The following is a 26,913-nucleotide window of genomic DNA, read 5'->3' on the forward strand; positions in this document are numbered from 1 at the left end:
ATACTTTGAATTTTAATTTTGCATTTTATGGTCCAAGAATATTCCTAATGCTCACATCAAGGTAGCTTTCACATAAGAATAGTCTAGACAGATGGAAAAATGCATGGCAAGCACCACTGGGTATGAGATGCTTTAAGTAAAATAGTGCATTTGACTTTTTTTCTTCTTTTTTTTTTTTTTTAAATGATTCATAGGGATCTCAAGCTCTGATAATAATTGTAGATTACTTAAAGTTACCATGAGCTTAATGGAGTTATTGTTTATTTATATTGTGATACCATGGACACCATCCAGTAATGTATTTTAATAATACAGAAAACATTTTGGAGTGAAAACTGTGGATTGTCACTAGCCTGGAAGCAATAAATCTGGAATAATTGTATCTCCCAGATGAACAGCCAATTCTCATAACTACAATGAAAAAGTTCCCACAACTGTCAGCTAGTACAGAATTCTGGTGTTGCTTTAGGTGACTAGAAACAAGGAATAGCCTTTTAGACATCAGTTTTCATTGTTCATACTTTGTATGTGTATCTTGCCTTCTTTATTCATGGTCCTACCATTTGGGAGCAGACCACTCCATTCTTTTGACACAGAGTGGTACCTTCAAAGGTTTTGGGGCTCAAACCTTAATGTATTTGAGGCAATTTTACTAAAAGAGAGCAGATTTCCTCCCCACAATCAGTGTGGGCTTCTTAGGGTGTATTTATATTTAGTTTCTCAATACTCTTTTGCATTTAGGGTCTCTGCTGGTGTTTCTCTCCCTAAGCAAAATCTTGAGAAATTATTGTAGTTTCAACAAGCCTGAGAGGTGAGTAAGCTTTGCCTAAGGGGATACATTCAAACATAGCCTGCCATTCATCTCTGTTTCCTGCAAGCTGCCAGCATTTGATAGTCTGAAGATCAGATATTTTCCTTTTCTCTTGAGGAAAATGTAAGTTTCCTTTTCCTATGCCAATGGAACTTAGCATTTTTAAAAAACACAGAGTTTCCCCAGCTTTGGAGAAAGTCAAGTAGCTTATAAACCAAAATATATGACTGTTTAGTGGCAGTTGTTTCTTACATCCTTAAACTCTTATACAGGTTACTGTGATCACAGAGTCAAAGAAAAAGGATTTCAAATCCAGAGAAAAAATCTATCATTGAGTTTGTTAGGAGTGAGAAAATCATTGTGCAAATCTGCAAAGATAAAATAAAACAGAACAGCATGTCATAACTCTGCAAATGTTTCTCTGTAGAATCTCCACTCTTTCAACCGATTTCCTTGAGTTTTTGGATTGTCTCTTTTGACTCACCTGACTTCTGTAGAAAGGGAAATGGGTTATGTGGGGTAAATTGCCAGCTGAGTTTTAAACAGTGATAGTTGCTGGTTTGGTTCCCAGAGGCAGGCCTGTTGTCAGACCGTTTATCATCACCGAAGCAACCTTAAGGCATTTCTGTTTAAAGCTAATGTACCACATATTCACACTTTTTCTAATACATTCATATAAAGGTTGTGTTCTGAACAGCAATTTGCCAATCACATTGCCAAAAAAACCCACACAAAAAACAACAACAACAAAGCACATCACAGAAGTCTCATTTCATTTTGAAAACTGCAATAATGTAATATGCAGTTATAGATTATTATTGACCATTTTTTCTATTTGTAGATCAAGGTGACAAGGAGCAGAATTCTTAGGCTGTCACTTTCATTCTGTATTAAGAGTATCATTTTTAAACAAAGATACTAAATTATTAATATGATATTGCAGGATAACAGAAGTATGAAAACATAATCTAAGAACATTATATGTCAGCTATAAAGGGTTTGAATGTGATGGTGGAAACTGAATTTAAAAAAGGCTTTATCATGGGAGCACATAACATAATCATAGAATCATAGAATCATGGAATCACAAAGTTGGAAAGAACCTACAAGGTCATCTAGTCCAACCATCCTCCCATTACTGTAGCTACAGCAAACCACTAAACCATATCTTGTAGCTCCTCATCCAGACATTACATGAAGTGGTTGGTCTACCCCAAAAGACAGTTCAGTACCGGTCACATAAGGTCAATAATAATGTGTGGTAACTGTAGAGGAGGACACCTGGAAGACAGTCCTTGGCAGACACAGTGGTGTAACTTCTTCTGTCAGCCTAAGTGTTTCAGACATTTGAGTCACAACTTTACAATTCTTCAGGAGAGAGTCAAAGGATTCAAAATATCTCAAGCACTCGGTGAACTGCCTTATAAATATACAAGAGGAACTGAGTCGACAAATATACAATAGTTGCTGACATGGGTTTTCTGGATTCTTGCCAGTTTAGGATCATTTTTATGAACAAAGTCTTTCCATTTTGAATACTGAAAGAATTCTGAAAAGTGAAGCAAAAAAATTGTGGAAAATATCTACTCAGAATGAAAATTTTAAGTATCAAAGAACATTTAATGGCATTTTGACAGGGAAAGAAAGATATATTTCTATCTAGAAACATCTCATTACCTTTATGTATTTATATACATATATATGTTTATCAGTATTTCAGCATATTTACTTATTTAGGTGATGAGATTTTATTCAATTGAGAATTTACAGTCAGTAAGACTTAAAAGGTGACATTTTAAAGCTTTACCTAACCAAATTACCAAACAGCTGGTACTAATTCCTTTTTTTTTTTCTTTTTTTTCTTTTATAATCATTTCTTTGAGATCATCTTAATTTTCCAATTAATTTCTTGTGTTAAATCATTTAATTTTTTTTTGTGAATTAAAATTCAGTGTAAAAGTCAATTTTTTAACAACTTTTAAGATATATTCTTTCAGTACAACTTTCTCTACTTAGTAAACCAAATAACGGCTGCAATGGGGTAGTCATTGGGAATATTACAGCAGTAGAACCATTTTAAAGATAATTTGAAGCATTATAGTAGTGTGGGATTAGTCACTGTTTCACAGTGATTGCTAAACTTGCTATTTAATTTCTTGCTGCTGATGACACAAAGTTGGCAGTTTTCGCCTTTTTTCAGCACTGAATAATGTAAATGCTATCTGACTGTTCTTGGAACTGCAGAAGGCAGCTCTACAAAAGACATAAAATTTAGTGGTACATGCTGAGAACTAAAACATATGCAGAAACAATGCAGATCCTCTCTTCTTCTGTAACGCATGCTTGCTGGGATGTGCCAGATGTTCCAGATGTTATTCTGGATGATGAGCAGTCTGTGTACTACTATGATAAATATAATAAGGTAATCTGGGAGAAGCATATGTATTCAGCTCCGTATAACTGAAGAAGGACTCTTCTATTGCCAATTTTGTAGGGAAAATACTTATATTTTATTGCTTGCCTTCTGTTGCAAGAAGAAGAAAAAAAAAGAAAAAAGAAGCCTGTGAAATGTCCAAAAATGAGTTTCTTCACAGGTAACTTCTATCTTTTCTTTTTAAGCATCTGACAGGTGCAAAATGCTCTTTCCCTACTTTCTTGGTATGTTCAGAAGTCACCATGAGGATCACTGCAAGGAACCTAGAAGATCAGAGAAACGAATATGAGTTTTTCTAGGTTCTGTAGGTTCAAACTGATTCTGTCCATTTTTAGTGATTGCATGATAAGATTACTATGCATTTGTACTGTATCTCTGCATCTTAACTGTATCCCTGGGAGCTTGAACTGACAAGTATCTAGCTGGTGCTGTAAGGACCCACCTTAAAATACGAATATCCAATATTATATTTATTTGCAGTTCTCTTCAAACATAATTCTGTAAATGAACATCTCATTATCTATAAACATAACTCCAAATAGAAAAGGCAATTTACAGTATCACCTTCCACTTAAACTCCTGTTGTGCACTGCACGTCTGCTGCTTCTCATAGTGTCAAGCCTTGATGGTGATCCTGTAGCTCAGCATTTCCAACATCTTTACCCCTTGTTTATATAGGGGTAGACTTTCCCTGTATCTGCTCTTTGCTGCTTTGCCCTCCAGATAAATAGGAGCTGCTTGCTCTGGTTCCCCCCCCTCATCTTAAAGTGTCTGGTGTTGCTGGGGGAAATAAATTATTAGGAAAAGTTTTCCTAATTTATTAGCACTATTCAGAGTCTGAGAGCACCCTAATATACGAGGCTATCTTTATGCAGGTATACAGCATGTTTTTATAAATAATTCTGCTGTGTTAGCACAGATTGTCATTCTACAATGTTCAAATGAACTACTACTAACTGTTAATAAGAGATTGCAGGTGAAGCATTCTTAACTTGCTGCATTCTCATACGTAAGCTGCAATTTTTGAAGCAATCTAGTGTCTTCTACCTCCAGAAAGTCACAGTAGAGATAAGATTTACCGTCTTATGTTATTCAGGCAGATTAATTTATTTTTATTAATTTTTTGAAGCCTGAATAAATATTTATGATCTTGTTGATGTACTTTAAGGGTAAATTAACAGCCATTTGGACTTATCTGATTCAGCACATGTTGATTACTATTAAACTGATGTTATTTCTACTATAACTGGAATATTCTTCATCCAGAAGAATGCACAAACTGCAAGTGTGTGAACTCATCTTCCTTGTGATACAGATATCATCTCCTGCTGTTAATGACCAAAATATCAGTATGCAGGAAGCCAGCTGCAGTACTCTTAAGACACTCCTCTGAGTCTTCCTCTATACACTCTGGGAGCCTTGGCCCCCATCCTTTCACTTTTCACCTAGAAGGTTGGTAGGTGAAAGAATGAGCAAGAAGTTTTGGGAGTCAAGAGACAGCGTGGTTGGCATGATAGAAAAAAGATCAGTCCTCCATTGAGCAGGACCCTGGGTAGGCTGTACCTTGAGGAAAAGGAGGGGAAAGAACTGAATCTTTCCCTGGCCTGTGTAACTTCTTGAAGCTGCACTATATCTTTCCAACCTGGACCACTCTTCCTCTTTGCTTCCTTTACCTCTGCCTTAAAATAATGAGCAGGAAAATCACTGTTGAATATTTTTCTGCATGTCAAAATTTTTTAATTCCTCAGCAGGAAAATATTTTGCTTCTTTACATTAGAAACTTACAGTTCAAAAATACATTCCCTATCTTGCAGCATAATTTCATGTGATTGGATTTCCAGCTGTATTAGGGCTCTGTACATTGATTTTTCAGAAGGAACAGCAGTACATTTTTCATGTCTGTGATCTTTTACACCATTTGCAATACTGCTAGCCTAAAATTCTACCTATCTTGTAATTTTTCTGTAATGAAATAGAATTGTGTTCTTTAAAATTTAGCATATACTTCAAAGGAGTATCTCTTCAGCTTCTATACATCTTGTGTCAAATGTAGATTGCTAGTAAACAGCATTGCTATTAAACAATTATTCTATAAAACCTCCTCAGTTTCTTTAGAGTGCTGTATTTATGCTTAGTTTTTGAAGGAATTAGGTAGAGCTTCATATTTTGGCTTTTTTGCTTCTTCATGGTCTACACCTTCTGATGTTCAGGTTCAGCCTCCCTTAAATTTCTTTTAAAAGGATGGACTGATGAGGAGAAAGAGACTTCAGTGAATATGAGACACAGTCCATCGGTTGCTGTGCTTTGGCCTGTTGTGGATTATTTTTTTATTTATTACACGAGCAATTGTTAGCCAAAGGGCAGCCTTCTTTTACATGCTCTCCTGGAGCACATTTTAAAATCTCATCTATGATCTGTGGTGTCTTCTCTTTTAGATGCTTTCTTTCCTAAGATGTTTAAAACCATTGCAGCTGTCTGTTACTTGTTATACACTGGCGTAATATCCATAATGTAGAACATAATTAAAATTTCTGACTGGATTTTTCTTTTCTATCCGTAGTTATTTTTTTCATCTGTCACATTTTTTTCAGCTTAAAAATTGAGTTCTTTGAATTGCACATGTGTGTCTTGAACAAGATTATTTCCTGTCTATTATCTCACCCCTTAACAGGAGTGCAAGAAAAACCTCAAAGGCAGCTTTCATTTTTAGCAGAGCATAATAATTTTGCAAACGTTATGTCTTCAGTAGCTTAAGCATCAGCTCACTGAGCTAGAGAGATAAATAAAGCCCCTGCCAGCACAGCTACAGTTTTACTTTTGAACAAGCATTTTGTAAAGAAATGCTTAGGATAATGAATATGTGAGTTCAGGAAGCAGCTGAAGAAAAAATTTTGGAGAGCATTAAATATTTGAGTATAGAGGAGCAGAGGAACAATACTTATTATAAAGGTAAAGGAAAACCTTATATTTTGTTTTTGAATATATGATGAATGTTTGAATATATTTCATTTGATCATTGCACTTAGTAACTTTCATTATCAAGCTGTCCTACTCTCACTACTGAGTAGTCTAGTCTTCTCCACATGTAAGCAAGTAAACAGTGACTTTTAAACACCTTTATAGTATCTCTGCAGATTTTTTTCCTGTGATTTTATATAATTTCTTCACTTGTTTTTCAATTACCTGTAGAAATTTTGGGTAAATAGTTGTTGAGTTATTGAAGGTACAGACCTTATCCATTTGAAGTAGATCTACTGAAAATTCTTGGAACTACATGAATACAAAGCTGACTTGAAAGAAGGCCAATAAGTGCCAGTGACCTGAATTTCACAGAATCTGTGCTTTATAGTATGTGGCAGCATGGCGAGACTTGTCCTTCATGAGCCTCCCACATGTCTACTACTCATGAACGTGGCATTTTACTAACATGAAGTAAAGTTCAATTTGAGAACTAGGCTAAGGCAATTTTTTTCCACGTAACAGGAATTTAAGAAGCAACTGCTCACAAAAAAAGATGCATAACACTGATGAAATTGCAGATAGAAGTCTATCACGTGTCACTGTAAATATCTGTGCCTGCAGTTGAATTACACAAGGAAATTAATTGCAGCACTGTACATATTTATAAAAATGTCAGTGTGGGTTCTGTTGGTTTTACATATATGTATCAGAAATCCTTTTATAAGATTGACATTTCAAGTTAGCATTGAGATTGCATTCCAGTGATAGATTTTGGGTAAAAATTTAGTCAAACAAAATGCCATCCACATGCGTATGTATGTAAGTAGTGAGTTATCCCTCCTGAAGTGGCAGTATTAAGTGTGTCAGTAATTAATTGGTCAGGAACAAAGATTTTTTAAAAATAAATAAATTACTGAGAAAAACGTAGGCAGTCAGAAATAAGATTTAAATTACTGTTGATGCAATATATTTAATAGAAATATCCTTTACGGACTCATATCAGCTGTTTGCTCCTTCTGCCTATACAGCTATTTTCTTCTATGCTAAATTGCAGTGAGCTATTAACAGGTAAAAAAATGCATAATTGACAAGTAGTTACAGATTCTACTCATCTTTTTCTTTTCCTGCTATCATAGAGCCATTGTAAAATTTCCCTATGACAGACAATCCATTAGTTAATTAGATTTTATTATTCAATATTTATGAAAATTAGTGGTGTAGAAAATAAGACTTCTAGAAAAACACGTTTTACTAACAGAAGCATACTTAACTCTTGTTTCTATTTCGGTCTAATATATGCAAGTTCACAATATGCAAACAGTTGTTTACAGTTACACTAATTGAACCTGTTTGGTCAAAAGGAACCTTGAACACAGATCCAAAATGATCACCCATGGTAAATGTGCTCTTTGTACATTATTTTGGGAGGAAAATTACAAAGCTGGACCAGCTCTGTAGTGATAATGAATATTTGTAGTATAGGAGATGAAAACAAGATAGCCAGTGTGGTGTGAATGGGGAAAAGTGTGTTGGCCTTGTCACGGAATATGGCATGAATCCTATTTTCAGAGAAAGCGAATAGATCCTGATCTGGAAACACTTTAATTTTGGAGTAGCCTTAGAAATGAAAGACCTCTGCCTGTTAGGAGTCATAATGGGAAACAATTAAACTGACTAAATTAGTTTCCTATTTTTAGTGATTAAAATTAGCAACACTGTAAGGCAGAAGGATATGAGAAAGAAAACTACAAATCTTTTCCGATGAATAAAATTTATTTTGGTAGAAGTAGCATGGGTAGCACTGCTGTCAAATTTCTTTTGCTTGGTTGGCCGCAAGATGTATTTTACTAGGCTGTCCAAACTATTTTCAGGGATGATCAGATCAGTTCATTCATATTTAATAGTGCATTAACAGCAGCAGAAATCTGACATTTATTATGCAGGATTTTACCAAGCTCTTCAAACAGATATTTTGCTATAGCTGTATGCTCTTATCACTCAGTCTCATTCAAGAAAATCTGATGAATGCTTCCAGACGCTATATTTTCATTTCTGTAGGTACTTTCCACTTTAGATTTCAGGTATACTCTAAGGAGGATAAAGTCATTTATATCACTCAGTTTAAACAAGAAAACCTGTTACCAGTTTCTGTGCTCAATCACTCAATAGAGAGCTCATGTCATTGCCTAGACTTAATAAGACATGTGGGAGATTTCCTTCCTTTTATCTGTGAGGATGTCATTTCTGTACTCTTTGTCAGCTACCTTATTTTAAATGGTCTTACACATTGTTTATAATTCATGGTTAACTTAGTAAAGAGGTCAGCTGCTATAGAAGCATCTATAAAACATTTCCTTGTATCCTGTAGGGATGCAAACTTAAAGTCTATTGTAAAATACTTTTTTATAACTATAACCACAATGTGTCAGAATAAGAGAGAAGAGAGCATGAGGGGCATCATAGATAAGTAGGGTACTGGAATTCTATGACAATTAAAACAGGGACTGTTTCACTCTTTAGTAAAGACTAAAGGTCCTGCTGTGGATAAAATGCCTTTGAGATATCATGCTAGGTAACTAGTTTAATTTCATTAGATGTAATGAACTTAATTATTAGTTGACAAACAAGACTCATGAGAACTTAAAAATATTGCAACATCATAATTTCCTCTCTAACTTATCAACAGAATAACTTAATAATTTAACGTTTTCTGGCTGTTTCCAGTGGCAAACCATCCACTAGTCATAGTAGAAATATCACAGTGGAATATGATCTATGATAATATCTGGTTTGAAGGAAGGAGGCGGCAGAATTAATGTTTGCCCCTGAACATTACAAAACTTTCTTTTAAATCTGTGTGAGTTAGAATATGTTTTTCAGAGTCTATGGAGTTAAATACAGAACCAGCAGACTTAAAAATAGAACCAGCAGACTTCCTGTCTTTAGTTATGTGAACTGAGCAGCTAAGTTCTGTAACTGTTTACTGAGGTCATATGAGATTAAATATTTTACAGTGTACCAAAAGTGGTGATGTTAAACCCCAGGCATTATACTTCCAAAAAAAGAATCTGTTTCCCATTTGGTTCTTCAGTAAGGATTTAAAGTCAAAATTTTTTCAAGTGGCAATTTCTGCATTTCAAGATGAGAAACTGCTTTTTAGCTGTGGGAAAACTTCTCCATCAGAAAGCTTGGTTTAAAATAATAAAGAGTCTGAATATTTTATTTTTAATCCTGAGTCACTTGCTTCTAAAAGAGTTCAGCTCCACACTTCAGATAAATAACTTCACTTTAGAAAATCAAGTTATGGAAAGCTATGTAAGCATGGTGTTAATGAAAGATTTGATTACAGGTTTCTCATTGTTTTTAACGTTCTCTGCAGTTTTCATTTGAAAGTCTAGATTGTAAAGTTTTCCTTTGCATGTAACACATTCTGGAGCACACATTCAAATTTTAACATTTTTGCAAACATTGACCTGCTGACATTTTTAGCCTCTTGTTTTACTTAAGTTTGATAACAATATGCCAGCAGCTGAAGTCATTTGCAAGCGAAGATGTGAGTTGCTTTAAACATGATCTTCATTGTGGAATAACATCTACGTAGAAACTGGTCTTTTCCATTTCTTTTCTCTTCGAGTTACAGAATGAGTGGTGTGATTTACTTCTGTCTCGTCTTCTACTGTGGTTATCATGACGCTGAGTGCACCAAGGAAGTTCATACTCTTTAGTGTTGCTTAATGCTATTTGTTTTTCTTCTACAGAGAGCAGGGGACACAGTCAGTGGAGATACTGAAAGGTAATTTCTTCTGTTATTTTTGTGTTTAAATAAATATAATTTGTCCATGAATTACATGTACTTATTAACTTGTAGAAACTCAGTTGCAATACCTGAGGAATAATTTCTTAGTGAGAAAAGCATTAATATCTCTTAACAAACATCATAACTCTTTCACCTGCTAACTTCAAATATGAAGATAAATTACACACGTTGATTTTTCTTTATTTAAATGCTTCAGGTGCAAAATTATTAAAAATTATGAGGTGGAAAAAATGATGCCTGTACAAAGCATGAGACGCTGCCTCTCAGTGTTAGGAACAAATAACAACAACAACAAACAAAACAACCCTTCAGCTTTTTTTTTTCCAGAACGACTCTGAGGATAAAAACTCAGATGTGTGACTAACGTAATTTTTGAAAGGAACAAGCAGAATTTTCCAGTTAACATATAATTCAGTATGCACAAAAGTTCCTGCTTGTAACTGTCTTAAATTTGATAAATTCTAAGAATGAGGACTGCTGTTTCTCTTACATTTGAATTTAATGAACCCATTTGAATGAATACTGTAGTGATTTCTGTCTTTATTTCCTTCACATTTGATGATGTACCAAATACTTAAGTTTCATTAAATATGTCACGTTAAAAGAATGAGTCTGAAATAACTTATGACTATCATGGAATGCTGTAAATAAGGCTTGTTGCAGTGTATACATATGGAAAATTATTCTTTTTTTAAAATATTTTCATCCTGCGAATGACATAAACTTGTTAATGAAGTAAAACCACGCACTGAATACAAAATAATTCATACCTTTACAGTGCTTCCACCAAGTATTTAAAATTGGCGATCTCCTTCAGTACCTTTCACTACATCATAGCCAGTATCCAGGGCTACAACAGGGGATAGTTGTTCTCACTATACACATCACCTGGTGCCAATTACTTTGGGATTGTCAGCATACCTAGTTACTCTGAGAGGATTGCACGTGCTTAGTATGTCCGAACATTCTTGGTAGACAAAATATAAATTTCTACTAGACTTTTGCCATTTTTCTGTAAATATTTGGTTTAACTGTGAGTATTTGGTTTTGGAATTCTACTATGGACCCCAAAAAATTAATTTATTTTATAGAGTGATTTTCCCTTTCTAGTCCTTCTCCCGTTGGTTTTAAATTTCAGGTCCTGTGACTGTTTTGTATCTCACAAAAATTTGAAAAACATCTTTAAATGTCGGAATGAAATCTTCTTGCTCGTAAGCAACTTTGTTAAGGGCTTGAATAACCTAATATAAAGATATTCCAGCTTAAAATCAGCTTAGATGGGATCTGTCAGAGGATTTTTATCCCATATAGTAAAGTACTGTGGGGCTGTGAGAAGAGTTTCACATATTTGTATGAAATAGCCTTGACTGTACAGTTGCTTGTGTTGCTGCAGTGATGTGATTACATCATTTTGTCTAAAAAGAAAAAAGAAAGAGCCAAAAAGATGGTTCTTACAGGTAATAAAACATACATCATACTAAAGGAAATAGTTACAAAAAGCATTAGTCAAAGCCACAAACTAGCCAAATGCCAAAAACAGATGTGTGCAAAATATGCGACTACAGAATCTTGCTTACAAATCCCTTAAGATGAGTAGAATGCAAAGCAGATCTAGTAAGGTTTTTTAGGCTTGAGCAGAAGAAAAGGGAGACATTTGTATGTTACAACTGTTATTGTTTCAGGGCTGAGAATGTGCTAATAATACATACTAATAATAAGACATCTAACATGTAGTTGCTTCTCCAGTTGTTCTTCAAAGCAAATGTCCATGTGCTCTTTGATCTTAATTTTAATATTGGAAAAACAAATATAAGTCATAGGAAGTTTTTATATTTATAATAGATTCTAGATGTGCAACTACAACATAGCCATGACACAGAATCATAGAACCATAAGTTGGAAGGGACCTTTAAGATCATCTAGTTCCAACCCATCTGGTATAGGCAGAAACACCTCCCACTAGACCACATTGCTCAAAAGACCACGTTGCTCAAAGACCAGGTTGCTCAAGAAGACATCATTACAGATACCTTGGTTTTAAAGATCTTGCTAACCTTCTGACCACACAGGCTCGCAGGGAAAAGAGAAGGCTAAAAAGGATTGTATCATTCATGCATTGCCCAGCTGCTAGTTGAATAATGAGTTTTAACACTACTGCTTTATGACTAATTGCAGTTTGTTTATACTTGGAAATATAACTCAGGTTCTTCTTCATAAAGTGCTTTGTATTTTTAAATATTAATACTTAAAAAATGTTTCTATCATATCCTTGGTGGCTTTGGCATACTTTGGAAATGATTTGTTTTATTTGTTAATTCTGGAGAGATCAGAGAGAAGAGACTAGTTTATTCTTGATGTTGTTTTGTCAACTTGAATGTACAGATGCTCCTGCAGTAGTCCAGAACAGTACGGATACATCTGATAGCTGGCTGGTGCCTGACATATCAAGTAACAGACTGTAGCATCATTTTGAATCAGTAGATGAGCCAGTGTAGAACTGAGATGTCAAATTTCACTGCAAAATACTCAGTAATTAATTTTCAGTGAGCACTTGCTCATTGTGGCAGGAATGCATTACGATATGGAGATTACAAGAACTTAACTAGAAATCATGAATTCATGTAAAGCAGTCAAAGACAGGCTCCTGTGACCACATAAGTCCATCCAGGTTGCTACATGAGTGTTCTTCAGAACATACAATAAGGAAATGTCACATAAGGTGCAATATAGTTCTGCACAAATGCATTTTCTTATACACTGCTTTCAAATTTGTGCAATTACAGCGGTGAGGAATTTAACCTATTTTAAAAGAATGTGCTCGGTTCTTTAGAATAAATAATGCATCAGGGATAGATGCATTAGGGCAGCAGTCAGGTCCCTTAAGCAGTATGACTGCTCAGTGTTGAAGCTGAGAATTCTGAAACATTGTCAGAATGACATTTTAAACAGAAAAGTATTTTTTACTGAATTGTGTCAAATCTCTGAGGAGTTTTGAATGGTATAAAGCCATATTTGTGGTTACTGAAAGGAACAGGTGTAGTATTAAAAATATAGATATTTTGAAAAAGCAAAATTGTATACCACATAAATACCATAAAAAGAGTGGACTTAAAAAACAAAGGCAAAGAAGAATATTCCACGACCTTTCATTTTCCTGAAGTTTTTTTTGTTGGCTTTAATCCTGAGCTGCAAGCAGGATGGACTTGAAGCAATCTGGAATGTGAGATGTGAAAGCTGAAGAGACTTTTGCATGTTGCTTACATTCAGAATTTTATTTCCCATTTATATGCTAAGTGAAAAAGAACGGGGAGACAGATTTGCCATTTTCTAGTTGTTCTTTGCACTGGGTCAATGAAGGTGTTACTCAAACAGTTTTGAATCCCCATATAGAACTAGGTATCCAGCTGATAGTAGGGACTGTGTTCAGATGTAGTGCATAATATTTAACCAGCAACTTCAAAATTCTTTCTTGACTCTACCGCTCATTAAACTTGAGATCCTGTATTTATGTAATCTTTTGAAAGAGGAGCCATTTTGCAGAGCAGCAGAAGCACTCAACATAGTCTGTGGTGACTGTGCATCAGTAGGGACATTCCAGGCAGGTCTCCAGTCAGAATGACAGGAGGATATTCAATCACAGCAGAAGGAAAATGCAGTACTCAGTAGTGAATATCCATTTTTTCTGTTTGAAAAGTAAGTAAGCTCTGGTAAATGACCTTTTTTTTTTTTTTTTTTTTTTTTTTTTCTTTTTAACATACTGGAATCTTTCAGTGGTTGGGAAATTTTTGCAGATTTGGATAGTGAGAATGTAAGATTAGATTGCTCTGTGTAGTTAAATAATAAATACAACTTAAAGCAGTGAGTCGTATATAAAATGATTTTCAGAACAATGGAAAATATATATTAGCAGTTTGTTATAACTAGAATCATTTTATATTGCTTCTAGTTTATAATTCTATCCATTACTGCCAGAACCCCCTTAATCAGGGCTTTAAGAAAGTCAACAATATTGATTGTAACTATTCCAGATACCAAAGGCTAAGTGAAAGGTAAGCGAACTTCAAAATAATTATTCTTTTTGCTTTACTATATTCACATCACCATCATTTTAATATTTATTATTTGATCACCTGTGGACAAACCAAAATGATAGGGATCTAATAAGATATGCCAATTTGTTCTGATAGTTGAGCTCATGTAATGATGGATTTAGTCACTCTCAAGGTAGATGTTCTATGAATGCTACAAGCTTAAACACCTTTCCTTTCTAGAGTTTTGTGTGACGTTGCTTCTATCTTTATCTAGTAAAAAATGAAAACATGTTCCCGGAAAGGAAAAGAGGAATGTGGAGGTGGTGCACATAGTTGCACTTGTTTAATGATGCTTAATAAATGAAGAACCATGTGACTTATGTTCACTAAAGAGGATTCTTTATATGAATAGAAAATGCAGGCTATTCATAATTCCAGCAATGCTCTTAAAAGGCTACAACTGCTCTGACAGCAAAAATGCAGAATTATACCTCTATTCTGTTGTATTTCCACATTCAGTGCTCAATCGGTGACAATTCTCGGCATTCAATAAAAATACTTCAGGTATAATGGTACGCTCAGATTCTTGCAGCTTTTATCAAAATACATAAAGCTGGAATACAGCACTTCTGCCACCTCATACTTCTGATTTTACCATTCTTATTCATTATCACTATTTTCTAATCATATAGTACTGTTCTTCGTTTGAAATCCTCATTAGAAGCCTCAGCAATTGATTGCACTTTCATTTGCATGTCTTTTAAGATGTGAGCTGGAAGCCACCAAGGTACTCGAGTCTTTTAAATTCTCTGTTTTGCTACCACCTGTGTCAAAGACATTCCCATTTTTTCTTAGCTTTTTCTTAGCCCTCCTACTTTAGCTCCATGTTCAGTGTACTGAATACTGAATACTGATTCAATATGCATGTAATACCGAGACTAGAGATAGATTTAGCCTTGATCTGTGCTTGTTGCTTTTTACCTGGATTTCATAATTTTTAACTTTTTATACTTGTTTTGGTGTGCTTATAATGTCTGGGTAGGAGGGAGAAAACCTTTTTATCCATAGAAGTTCCGGTGTATGAGATACAGCTAGGCAGAGTATATAAAACCTCAGAGTTGTTAATTTTTTACATTTCTATCAAACAGAAATATCTCTGAAATCCATTTGAAGAAAAATGCACGAGAATATTTATTTTAGAATGAGGTTTACAACAAAATTGAACTTCATTTACTTTTTTCAAAGGTTATTTGCTTAGTACATTGCCTTTTTTATGTCATTAGGCAATTGTTGATTTTGCAAATATCTTGTAATAATTTATGTTGCTTCAGAAGCAATGCCTCCTATTTATTTCCATATAAACCACAACAGATACAAAGACCACAACAACACTACTGAAAGAGCAAATTCTCAGCTACAAAATGCTATTTCTCAACATAGTCATCATCAGTAGCTGTCCATTTTTGCTAGTAACAAACAAGAGCCTACATGCCACTCCTGTGACCACTGTCTCTGTCGCCACTACTGAAGCACCACCCACCTCTTCACTGTGCTCACATCCACTGTTTGGTCTCCAGAAACATTCATCAAGTGTCAGTGAATGACGGTGGGTGTAATTGTTTCTGCATGGAGGAATTCAGTTCCGCCCCTTTGCTTCACGGATATATCCATGTCAGATCCATTCTGTCAGAATGCCCCTCTGCTGCCATCTGTCACACAGCAACAAAATGTAATGGGATATTGGTGGGACGGTTCAGCTGCCATGCTACCAAAATCAGCCTGCAATATCTTGGGCCAATATATTAAAATGAGAGGCATTAATTTCAGAGCAACCCTGGTATTTAATTTGTTCTTTTGATGTGTTGGCATAAGTTAATTATAAGAGATTGGTTTTTGTTTTCCTAGTTCTTGGTTTGTATCAAAACCAGTATTAAACATAGACATGAAAACAAGCATTCATAAGATCAGTTCTCTGAACTGATTTGAGAAATATTGGGCCTGGCCATCATAACCATATCACTCCATTTGGCTTTATCTCCCTCTTCGTTCTTCTCTCTTTCACTTCTGTAACAGCTGATTTCCTCAAAAGAAAGGTGAGGAATAACTCAACTAAATGTGGTACAGATAAAGTGAACACAAATAGATGACATGTTAGGGTTCCTTTATGTCTAAATTAATCATTTCTGCCAGTTCCGTATAGACAATTTACTCGTCTGAAGAGAAGAAAAGGTCACCATTTCTTCTCCTGTCATCTGTGGATCTGAATGTTTGAGGAATAATTTAATTTTGTCAAGATTTTAATACATACAAAACCTTTTAAAAGAACCCCACAGACTGCAAAACTGTTCCCAGATATAATTTACTCTCATTGTACATTAGAATACATATTCCTGACCTTTCATTAGATGTTAACTTTTGAAGAGTTAACCCAATTGCGGATAATTTCTATAAGTACAAGATTGTTGCTGGTAAGTAGAGTCTATGATTATGGCAAGGGGATGCATTATGGTGTTTGCGTGGAAGCAAATGAAACTTGACTAAGGACTTTTGAGATAAAAAAGCAGATGTATTGTTCATATTGTATATTGGCTGAGAGAAAGAATGGAGGCATTGAAACTGACACTTTCCAGATGGGTCAAAGCCATGATTAAAGTAACAGACCAGAAAGCAGGGGGGAATGCCCAGCAGGATGGAAGTGCATTTATGGCATTCTCATGGGTAGACAGAAATGGAGCATTAATGACAAAATCTGCCTTGCAGCGGTTTGGGCTTCTGTCCATTCCTTTACCAAATGTTGTAAGCTTAACAACTCTGTTTTTTCAGTTGTTTCATTCAATCTTTGTAATCTACAGGCAGCTCAGAACTTCAGACTTTTAATTCTTAACTTGTAATTTTAATGTGAATGTTATTCATTCCATCTTTTCGCTGCAGTCTCAGGTATTTCCCTTTCTAACCTGTCGTGGACCACAGTGTCAAGATGCTCATCGTGGTTCATGCTCAGAAAAGTGACACTTTGCCCAGAATTCTCCAGGGCTGTAGAACTGAAACTGCACGCAGCAATAGCCTTTCCAAGCATTAAGCCGTATACGGAGATCTCTAATACAGGGATACTGGTGCTAAAAATTATAATGACTAAACTGTAGCAGCCAGTGGAGCCTACATCATGATCAGTTTGGGAAAGTTCACTCATTTGGTTTTTTCTTGTTAAGAATTTGGTTTTTATTCTTTTCATCAAGATTGTTTCTGGGCTCAGAAAAATTGGACTTCCCTACAACAACAAATGTAACTGTTGCATTCCCTGTTTGCCAGCCAAGAATGTACTGTTAGGATATTAGTACTGCAAAAATATTACTGCTTTTCTGATGATTTAAAGAACCTTTCTTGAGCTAACTGCTACATTACTGTGGTCTTTATGAATTTCCTGTTTTTAAGTGCTTCTGAAGCATCAAAGAGGAGGTGGCAGGGAAAGAACTGCATAAAAGAAAAGATCAGACTTTCCACACCTGGCAAACATCTGACAGTCACATCAAATTTAGCCCAACAGCTATGTATTTAATGTCTCACTGTTTATAGATCTACTTACATATTGCTAAAGTTATATAGAATACCCAGAAAATCTCAAAGGAAAATGCTTCTTTATCAAACCAAGGAGAAATCAAATTTCTTCCTTAATGATATAGGAAGGAACTAAATTTGCAAGATGTAGAACACATAGGAGTGTTTCCTAAATGTCACATACAAATGTTCAAGTAAATATCCATATCCTATTACATTTTTAAGTGGGAATGAGTCCTCAGACATAGTTTCTAATTTATTTATTTGCAGTTCTTTTTGTTGCTATTTGTTTGAAAATACTTGTTCATTCCTAGTTTAGTTTAAACACTAGGAGTCCTTTATGCCCATGGCAAATTTTGCTGTTCAAAATGTGCAAATAACAGTTAGCCCTGCTAACTCTGATTTATATCTCCTAAGAATCATTTAAGGAGGGAGGAACTTTGTTGTTTGCTTTTGAGTTTTGGCTGATGAAATTTGAGCGTGTTCAGGTAGTTATTGAGATGGATGTTCTGAAATGATTTGTCTTTTTGAGTCACAGTACTGAGAATAACTTTATGTTTTTGAATAACGTTAACAAAGACACTGAAAATAACATGCCTCATATTTTAGGTGCTGCATTTTAAATATCTTTGAAAATGTAAATATATCCACAGGGATGCATTTAGAAATGTGTTTGTGCATTTGTTATTATTCAGAATATTATTTCCTGTTGTTATTTGACATCTTTCTTCCTCTCTCTCCCAGATATGCTAGTTCTGCCATTGACCGTCAAGGAAGTACATCCATGAGGAAGGTAATGATTTACAAAAGAAAACAAAAGCCTAAGAATAATTTCTGAATTTAGCCGTATCCACTGCAACCATAGTTGACTGAAGCGTATGCAGTAATTTTGGCAAAGTTTAATAGGTACCTCATTAGATAAGCTAAGGCATGTATTAATTCTGGGAGGAGAACTGTAGTGAACTCCAGTTTGGAAAGGGACATCTTCCAATGTTGTCCTAAAGGAAATGAAAATTGGAAAAACTCTTAAGATATTTAAATAGTACACATACTCTGACAAGGATATTTATTATTTAGATTTTCATTGTTTTACAGTGACGATTTTGGAGGCCTTTAACAGAAAATATCTAGACTTTTTGGTCATTTCATATTTTGTCAAGTATTTCATTAAAAGGACAAACAGTGGAACCCTCAGTGATAGAATACCTTTTCTTCATTTTGAGACTTTTTTTCCTGAGTAGATAAGCTGTGAGATGCTGTAAGCTCACAGATGTCGTTCTGCCTCCCAAGGATTCACACAGTGATATTAAATGTCAGTGGCTGTAGCAGAAGGCATATAACTAAATATTCTGCAGTTTTCCTCTACCTGTCAATCCCTACCTTGTGTGCTGCCTCCCTTGAAAAACACTTAAGCCTGTTGCAGTTCCTTGGGATCACAGCACTACAACTAATCTAATACACGTAACCTGAGGAAATCAGCACTACATGCCCCATGATTTGTGCATTTTGTTCTAGTGAACGCACCAATTGCTGTGTTCTGAACTTGTTAAAGTTTCCCTCAAAATTGCAGAGGCATGTGCTACCAGGCTTGCATTAATGATTTAGCTCCTTTCATCCTGACAGGTGACTGAATTTCTAGTTCTCCAGGGCATTTTTAAAATGAAACCTAACTTTTCATTTGGTGATTCTGTGACACCTAAACAGCATTCTTACTGCTTCACTGTGGATGTACTGAAGTCTCACTGATTTAACTTCACATAGCAGAAATTCAGTTCTACCATCTTTTTTCCATGGTTTTCTTCTTCTTGACTGAGGTGGGGGTAGTGGCGTGCTTTAACATTCTGCCTCATGTTGTGGTTTTGAGTCAGGAGGTTAAATGCGTACAACCACAGTATGTTCTCAGGTCATCAGCCTTTTTCCCGTAGTAACTTTGACTCACTTTATGTTGTAAGTTCTGACTGTTTTCTTAAACTGTTTACCACAAAGTTAATTATAAGTTAGTGTCTTTATCTCTCAGAATATGAAGCTTGAATTCTGCAGCTTTAGCAGCACTAGTTAAACTTTTCTTTGCAAGGAATTGCAAGTCTTTCTCTAGTTTTCTTTCTGTTAATACGATGTTAATACCATGTATGTCTGCATGAACAATATGTAGTGAGATTAAGTAACTTGTACTTTTGGAAGAGCAAATATTTTCAATTCTTGTTTTGTTATACTTGAACTTTCTTTATTTTTAGAACTGTTATACTGAATGATACATACCACTTTCTGGTGTGTATTCAAAAGCAGATATCCTCCGGCTCTTCATTTTCTTGAAGTTCTGCAATTAAATTAGAATGTTCAGATGTGATTAGATTTATAGAGTTCTACCTCACTGAAGAATTCTTTTAGCCTAAATTGTGGAAAATGTTGGTGATTTGTTTTGCAGAACCAGAAACCTGTTCTGTGCTAATGCATTTCTATGCAGAGAGAGAGAGAGTCTGATCAGATTGTTTTAGTCACGGTCACCACAGAAGGCCAGCTGAGACAATGTGACTGACTGGTTCTGCTGCTGGGGCTTATAGTACATTGATAAATAATGAGTTTTGCTGTGCATCTTTAATACTTTCTCATGGTCTTAGTTCTGTTCTTCTATTTCCTGCTTGTCTTTCACTGTCTTTCCTACAGTGTGGGAACAAGCATTAATATTCTGTCTTCTGTAGTTCTCAAAAAAAAAACAACCAAAAACAGATAACTCTGCAGCTGTCTTACAGTGATACTATGCATGTATGCTTACAGAGCTTGTCACCTGTCAGACATGCAAGCTGGCGTTCCCCAGGCCAACTCTCTCAAAAACAAAGAATTACTGATCTCTGTAAGACACCAGGAAGTGTCCATGGCATTCAGTAGTGTAAGCTGACTGTTGTTACAGGGAGGTAACAGGATGTGTGCAGAACAACTCCTTCCCCCTTTATTCTTATTTTAAACTAAAAGTTGCCTCTATCTTGCAGGTAGTTAAGGTCCTGTTTTCAGATGTTGGTTTCTTACAGTGCTTAAACTGAAAAATTCCATTCTAAATATTAATTTCTTAATAATAATTTATTACTTTTAGTTATAATCCTCAGTTATTTTAATTTGAATAGTGTGATATTTACGCTTAATATGTTGTTTCAGAGTTGCTTACAAGAACTTTGTCACAAGCATTTGCTATTTGAGTGTGGTAGTGTGCAAGTTTATATCCTCAGTTTTCAAGTTCCTTCATATCCATTTGACCAAAGAACTGTAATGATTTGATTGCAAGAAGTGTAATTAATAAAGGAAAATATGAGATTTTAATTGGTAGTCTCACCACTGTTTTCTTTATGGTGTTTATAATAGTAATACAAAGAAATAAAAGTAAGATCCTACAATAACTAATCCTAAGATAACCATGGAGATGGTAGTGAAAGCTGTTCCATGTCAGTTCTATTACCTGAACTGTTTTTTTTAATAATCCCTCTTTTTTTTTTCTTTCTTACAGTCATTCCATTACGCTTCTCTCAGGGTAAAATCCAGGAAATGGTCAAAAGGTAACTTCTTCAAGTTAACATTCTGAAAACAGAAATGGTTTAGATATAGATTATTTATATGAGTTTCAGATTCAAGACTAAATGGAATATGTTTTTTGCTTAGAATGATCATAACTATTTTAATCAGTTAAAAATGCAGTCCTAAGAGGAACAGATCCTCTAAAAAAGCTCTTTTTGTCTTGTATTCATGCAGAAACCAAAACTGTAGAGCATTGTGGAATTTGGAAGCAGTTAATTCAGTCTCCTCTCTGAAATTGGACAGGATTTGGCTTGAAGACTTTTGAATTGATTCATCATTTAAAATTAGTAATGCGGTCATATTGAGAAGAATAGCATTCAGAGAGATGTCTCACACTGCTGTTGTGTTCTCAGGGAGCTCTCTGACGAGTGGGAGCAGAAGACGAATTTCCTGCAAAGACTTGGGGCATGGAGATTGTGAAGGCTGGCTGTGGAAGAAAAAGGATGCCAAAGGTTACTTCACACAGAAATGGAAGAAGTACTGGTTTATTTTGAAGGATTCTTCCTTGTACTGGTACACAAACCAGAATGTAAGTATACTTTGTGTTTGGAGGAAGCCTAAATTAAACCTTATTTTTTATCATTCTTTTGAATAAAGTCTATAAATATTAGAGAATAGCCAATTTAGTTGCCATGTCTGGTTCACTTGAGCTGGGAACACTTCAATTGGAATTGTTTTTGAATTCTTAATAAAAAGCCGAGGTTCATGGTTCTCTTAAAGCAACAAATATATCAGTATTTAATATTCTTCCATTCTTGTTTGGACTAACACAGCACTCACATTCAGCTTGTGTTTTTCAACAATCTGACTGATGTTACTGTATCTCCTTGTTTTTTAAGGCAAATTACTTCAGGGGAATTAAAAAGTGACAGGAACTACTTTCTAGTTATTACTTTTCCATTTAAACACCAGTGAGCTCAATGTAGGAACCTCCGCGGTTATTACCAGAAGGACAGATCATTTGTACAATTGTGGCTTAAACACAAAACAGTTTCAATGTGCAGAATATATGAAGAAAAAATAGATTTATTTTTTCCTGTGGCTGTTAACATCCTGAATGCTATACAGTGTGCTTCATTTGGCACTGAAAGGTTTTGAGTAATCATCAACAAAGGGACTTTAGGATGACTGCAGCTCCTTTAAGGAGCAGTCAATTTACTTACTTCATAAAAGTTTCATAAAAATCAAGTAAACTAAATGTTTAATAAAAACCTCTTAGAGAAAATATGTTCAGTATTCCAGTTGATTGGGAGGTTGTTCTTAGTATAAGACATAAATGACCACTGCTTGTTTCTCTTCAGCTGTGTGTTCCTCCTATCACTTTTTCTCTTTCGATAGGATGAAAAAGCAGAAGGATTCATTAGCTTGCCTGAGTTCAGGATAGACAGAGCAATTGAATGCAGAAAAAAACAGTAAGTGATGTGTCAATTATGCTTTTAAATTCAAGGATTGCTCTTGGAATTATACATGGTAGTGAAAACTCAGAAAGAAATCCTTGAAAACTGTAAGCAATGCTTCGTCTTTGTTTCTGTTCATTTTAAAAGATGCAACTTAATGTAAATTCTATGAGCCATCTTACAAAAAAAATGTATAATGCTTTCATCAGCCAAGCTCCAACTTTAGTTAAATAAATACAGGGGGGAAAAAAGGGAATACATTAGCCAACAGATAGAAAGTTTCTTAGGTTCAGTATAGTCTTCAGGATAAGAGTCAAATGTGCAAGAATTACCATAGGAAATATCTTAAGAACTAGCATAGCAAGAGCTGGTGAATATAGTCTCAGTTTTCTCCTTTATGGAGGACATTTATATATCCAATATTGAGTTATTCTCAACTGCTAAAATATTTAGGTTCCAAATACAAAATGAACACAGTGTTTCAGTTTTTCTGCTTCTTATGTGCATATTTCTGCTACTGCCTTCTGTTCCCAGTAAAAAGCATGTGTTAAGCTTTGCCACATAATTAATAACAGGCACTGTTTGCAGGCAGTGTTGGGATTAGAATTCATAGCTGTCAAACAGTAAGTTTAATAATTCTAATGCTTTGAGACTAGCAGCTCAGCAGTATCTCCTGAATATCTGCAGGCATCATATAGATTTTTAAAACTTGCTACCCTCAGGAGCTACATAGAATAGCTTTAAAATACTCTTGCTAAAGCTATTCCAGTTATCACTAAGCATCTTGAATTTTTGTCGTGCTTTTCTGCTGACTAAACATGGTTTTGGTCTGAGGAATGCATCCTACAACTATGGACATGCGCACAAGAAAGCACAGAAGATGTGAATTACAGTAGAGGCTGCTGATTAGCAAATCAAATCTCTTCAATTGCTTGTTCTTGTCTGAAGGTGTTATTACTGTCGGAGAAGATGACAGTGCAGTTTATAGTTATGATACTTCTTTCAACTGAGACTATCACGGAAGAAGTTTAACATGAACTGAGCACTATGAATTTTTCTGTGAGCAAGTAGATATTAATAATAATATTGAACAAATATACAGGGAAAAAAAAATACCCTTTTGTTAAAACACTTAACAAATTTCAGTGAATTAATAAAGATTTAACAGAGGGCAATTGTGCACAGTTGGAAATAGCTTCCAGAGCTTTAATCTTAGCACTTCTTACAGAGCAATTTCTGTAGGGTATATGCGCAGAAAGTCTGATTAACTAAAACTTTGAACACTACTGAAAGCTGAGTACCTTCAGGCTTTGAATACTTTCAAAAAGACATAGGTCCAGAGGTAAAAGTATAATGAAGATGTTAATAGTATTCCCATTGTTCACTGAGCAGAATTTTCCTTTGATTTCTTCCTGGGCTATCATTTATATATTTGCCCTATCATAAAAACTACATGTTACACTTGCTAGTCTTTTATGTGCTTTTCCAGAGACTGAAAAGAGTATCATCAGTGTATGTGAATGACAGGCCCCGCTTGTGTTACAGCTCTAATTCATGGTTTCTATAAGTGCACTGATAAAGCACTTATTGATCCTCTTTGATGTTGCCCTACTGAGGACAGGACTGAGAATGATTGATATTGCCTGATTCTGCTCAGAAGCTAACGGTTCTGGTGAGCCTGGGGACAAAGTTCTGTGACCTGATTCTTCTGCATTCCTTTTGCAAATGAGGTGATGGTGGCGCAATCTAAATAAATATAACCTAGAAATGCTTCTTCCTGTCTCTGCTGGACTATAATGAAACACTTTAGCTAGGATTTTCTTGCCTCCTTTTAAGAAAGCTAGGGGAATATTTTGTAGGACCTGTTCTTGCTTCTTTCCACTTTACAATATATTTGTCATAATAGTAGTAATAGTAATATAATAGTAATAATAAATGTAATAGTAATAGTTTTTCTTAGTATGTGTTTAATATAGCCTGTTTTGCTGCATGCTTGAAATATGGAAATGTAATTCTGATTGTGTTTTTATTTCTGTATGACTGAGTTCATTTTAACAGTTCAAAAATTAGTAAAGCAATTGTCTTAAAAAGGATGGGAAATAATCCTAATTCTTTCCTATTTTTTAGGTAGGTTCTTGCACTTTTACATGAATTAAAACTTTCTGAAAGAGCACTTAGTACATAATAGAAGCCCAGCAATATTCATATTAGGATTCTTCCAGCTCTCTCAAAAAATCCTTATGGCACTCAGCTTGGATTTCTCCTCAAATCTGCCTTTTTTTTTCGGAGCCACCACTGTTCAAAGCAGAAGAGTTTCCCATTTGAACATAAAAATTTGAAGTCTTTCAAGAATAATGTCCTTTATTTTTAGATTTTAGATTGTCTTATCCAGTGTTCTATCAGATGGGAAATGCTGTGTTACAGTGTGACTGCTCCTGATGTCCATAGTGTACACTGAATGCAATAGTGTTAAGAAAGCTTTAACTAAAATATACAGTCATTGAATGCATTGTCTGATACGGTTTGATGATTTGCCTCACTAATGCATTTAATGAAAGGACTCTGATTATTATATGAATCATGGCACTATCTCAGACTAGTTTAGCTTCCTAGGCTATATTTGGATGCAGAACGACCTTGCCCCTACTAGAGGTGCTTTCTTGTTTTCATGCTGGTAAACTTTCCATTGCTTTTGGGCAAAGCCTGCATCTTCATGATGTAGAATGATCATATTTTATTAGAAATTTTAGTTACTTAAGTTTTTACGTGTCATAACATGAATATCACATTATTTTCAAAGATACTGATCATTATAATGTCCTGTGATGATGCTGTTCCACAAGATGAATGGAAATGAGGATATGATCACTAATGTATTGACCAAACTTCCAAAAATTTAAAAAGTGACCACTTGGGCTGTTGATTCAAGTTGAAACAACGCAGCCAGAATTCTATATAATATTTCATTGACATAATATCACAGAATCACAGAATTGTAGGGGTTGGAAGGGACCTCTAGAGATCATCGAGTCCAACCCCCCTGCCAAAGCAGGCTCCCTACACCACGTTGCACAGGTAGGCGTCCAGGTGGGTCTTGAATATCTCCAGAGAAGGAGACTCCACCACCTCCCTGGGCAGCCTGTTCCAGTGCTCTGTCACCCATATGTGGGTCACCCAATATATGTGGGCATTACATTATCTAGGAAGTTGATACCAATTGTGTAATTTTTATTTTTGTTTTCTGATAACTTTGCAAAATCTATTATGTGATACAGTGCCTGAAATAGCAGGGAACTTGGTCTGAAGGTGTAGCATGTTGTTCTCAGAGCAGTATTCCTAAAAACTGAAATACACTTCTGGCCCCACATTAGATGACAGCAAAGAGCGGGAAAGTGTTGATGCCTCAAGAGCAGGGCTGTAATTTGGGTGGATCTACACAGTCTGGGTAAATGGGTTGGCAAGGATCTTCCAAGATCCATCAACGACACTGCAAAGTACTGCACTTGTGAATGAGCTCCCCTGCAGGGAGCTGGCTGGCTGGGAAACAGGCCTAACAGTCTTGGTAGATTGCAAACCAAACAGCACTCACTGTGGGGTGCTCCAAAAGAAGCCAGAGGTAAAAATACAGACATCGTTCAGACATCGTTCTTCTACATTATTTGTTTTATCCACATGTATAGAAATATTTATCTGGAAACTTATCTGCAGTTTCATGTTGCCATTACATGAACATAGTGGAGACAAATTTAAGGTCTGTTTATCTGAAATCCTTTGACTGTTAACAGATTGACTTTGAGACACTAATACTGGCGTTTTAATGCTTTTATGTATGTAATTTTCCTGTCTAGAAAAATAATCCTGTTTACAAGCAGAAACTCCATCATGTGATATTCTAACAGGCTTAATCAAAAGGATTAGAATCTCTAGATCCACCACATAATCCTGTCCAATTCAAGTCAATGTTTAAATCTCAAGGTTGGAAGATGGTTGGGCAAATGGAAGACTAGAAGGTCAAGATGTTGTGCAATGTTTCCAACTACCCGTAAAGAGAACTGACGTCAGGGAAAAGAATGTACCCATAAATAACATATGCTTAGATCAAAATCTCCTGCAGTAAAATCTTAAAATTCAGTATATATAATTAACAATTGTATGCCATCTAGTGGGCATCAGAAAAGTTCCCTTTCTATTTAAGGATTTCCCATGCATTCTGTCTTCATTTGCAACATACAAGCTGCCTGTTATTTGGAATTTCTAGTGTTGGTATTTACAGTAAATGCCAGAATATTCTGCCTTTTTGCTTGCTTATTTTTTGTCCACTGATTTTTCATTCATCTTTTCAT

At 35.3% G+C, this 26,913-nt stretch overlaps 1 protein-coding gene across 1 annotated transcript in view; it reads left to right on the forward strand.

Moving 5' to 3' along the window:
- LOC140251378 (connector enhancer of kinase suppressor of ras 2-like) overlaps positions 1 to 26,913 on the forward strand; it is a 177,067-nt gene that overhangs the window by 126,540 nt on the left and 23,614 nt on the right. Inside the window, exons 15-19 of the mRNA XM_072335085.1 lie at positions 9,965 to 9,999; positions 18,354 to 18,402; positions 21,106 to 21,154; positions 21,527 to 21,702; positions 22,512 to 22,585. Coding sequence (XP_072191186.1) covers positions 9,965 to 9,999; positions 18,354 to 18,402; positions 21,106 to 21,154; positions 21,527 to 21,702; positions 22,512 to 22,585 — 383 coding nt within the window. The remainder of the gene's footprint in view (positions 1 to 9,964; positions 10,000 to 18,353; positions 18,403 to 21,105; positions 21,155 to 21,526; positions 21,703 to 22,511; positions 22,586 to 26,913) is intronic.

This window comes from Excalfactoria chinensis, chromosome 4 (genome assembly GCF_039878825.1).
Source record: "Excalfactoria chinensis isolate bCotChi1 chromosome 4, bCotChi1.hap2, whole genome shotgun sequence".
NCBI classification, from domain to species: Eukaryota; Metazoa; Chordata; class Aves; order Galliformes; family Phasianidae; genus Excalfactoria; species Excalfactoria chinensis.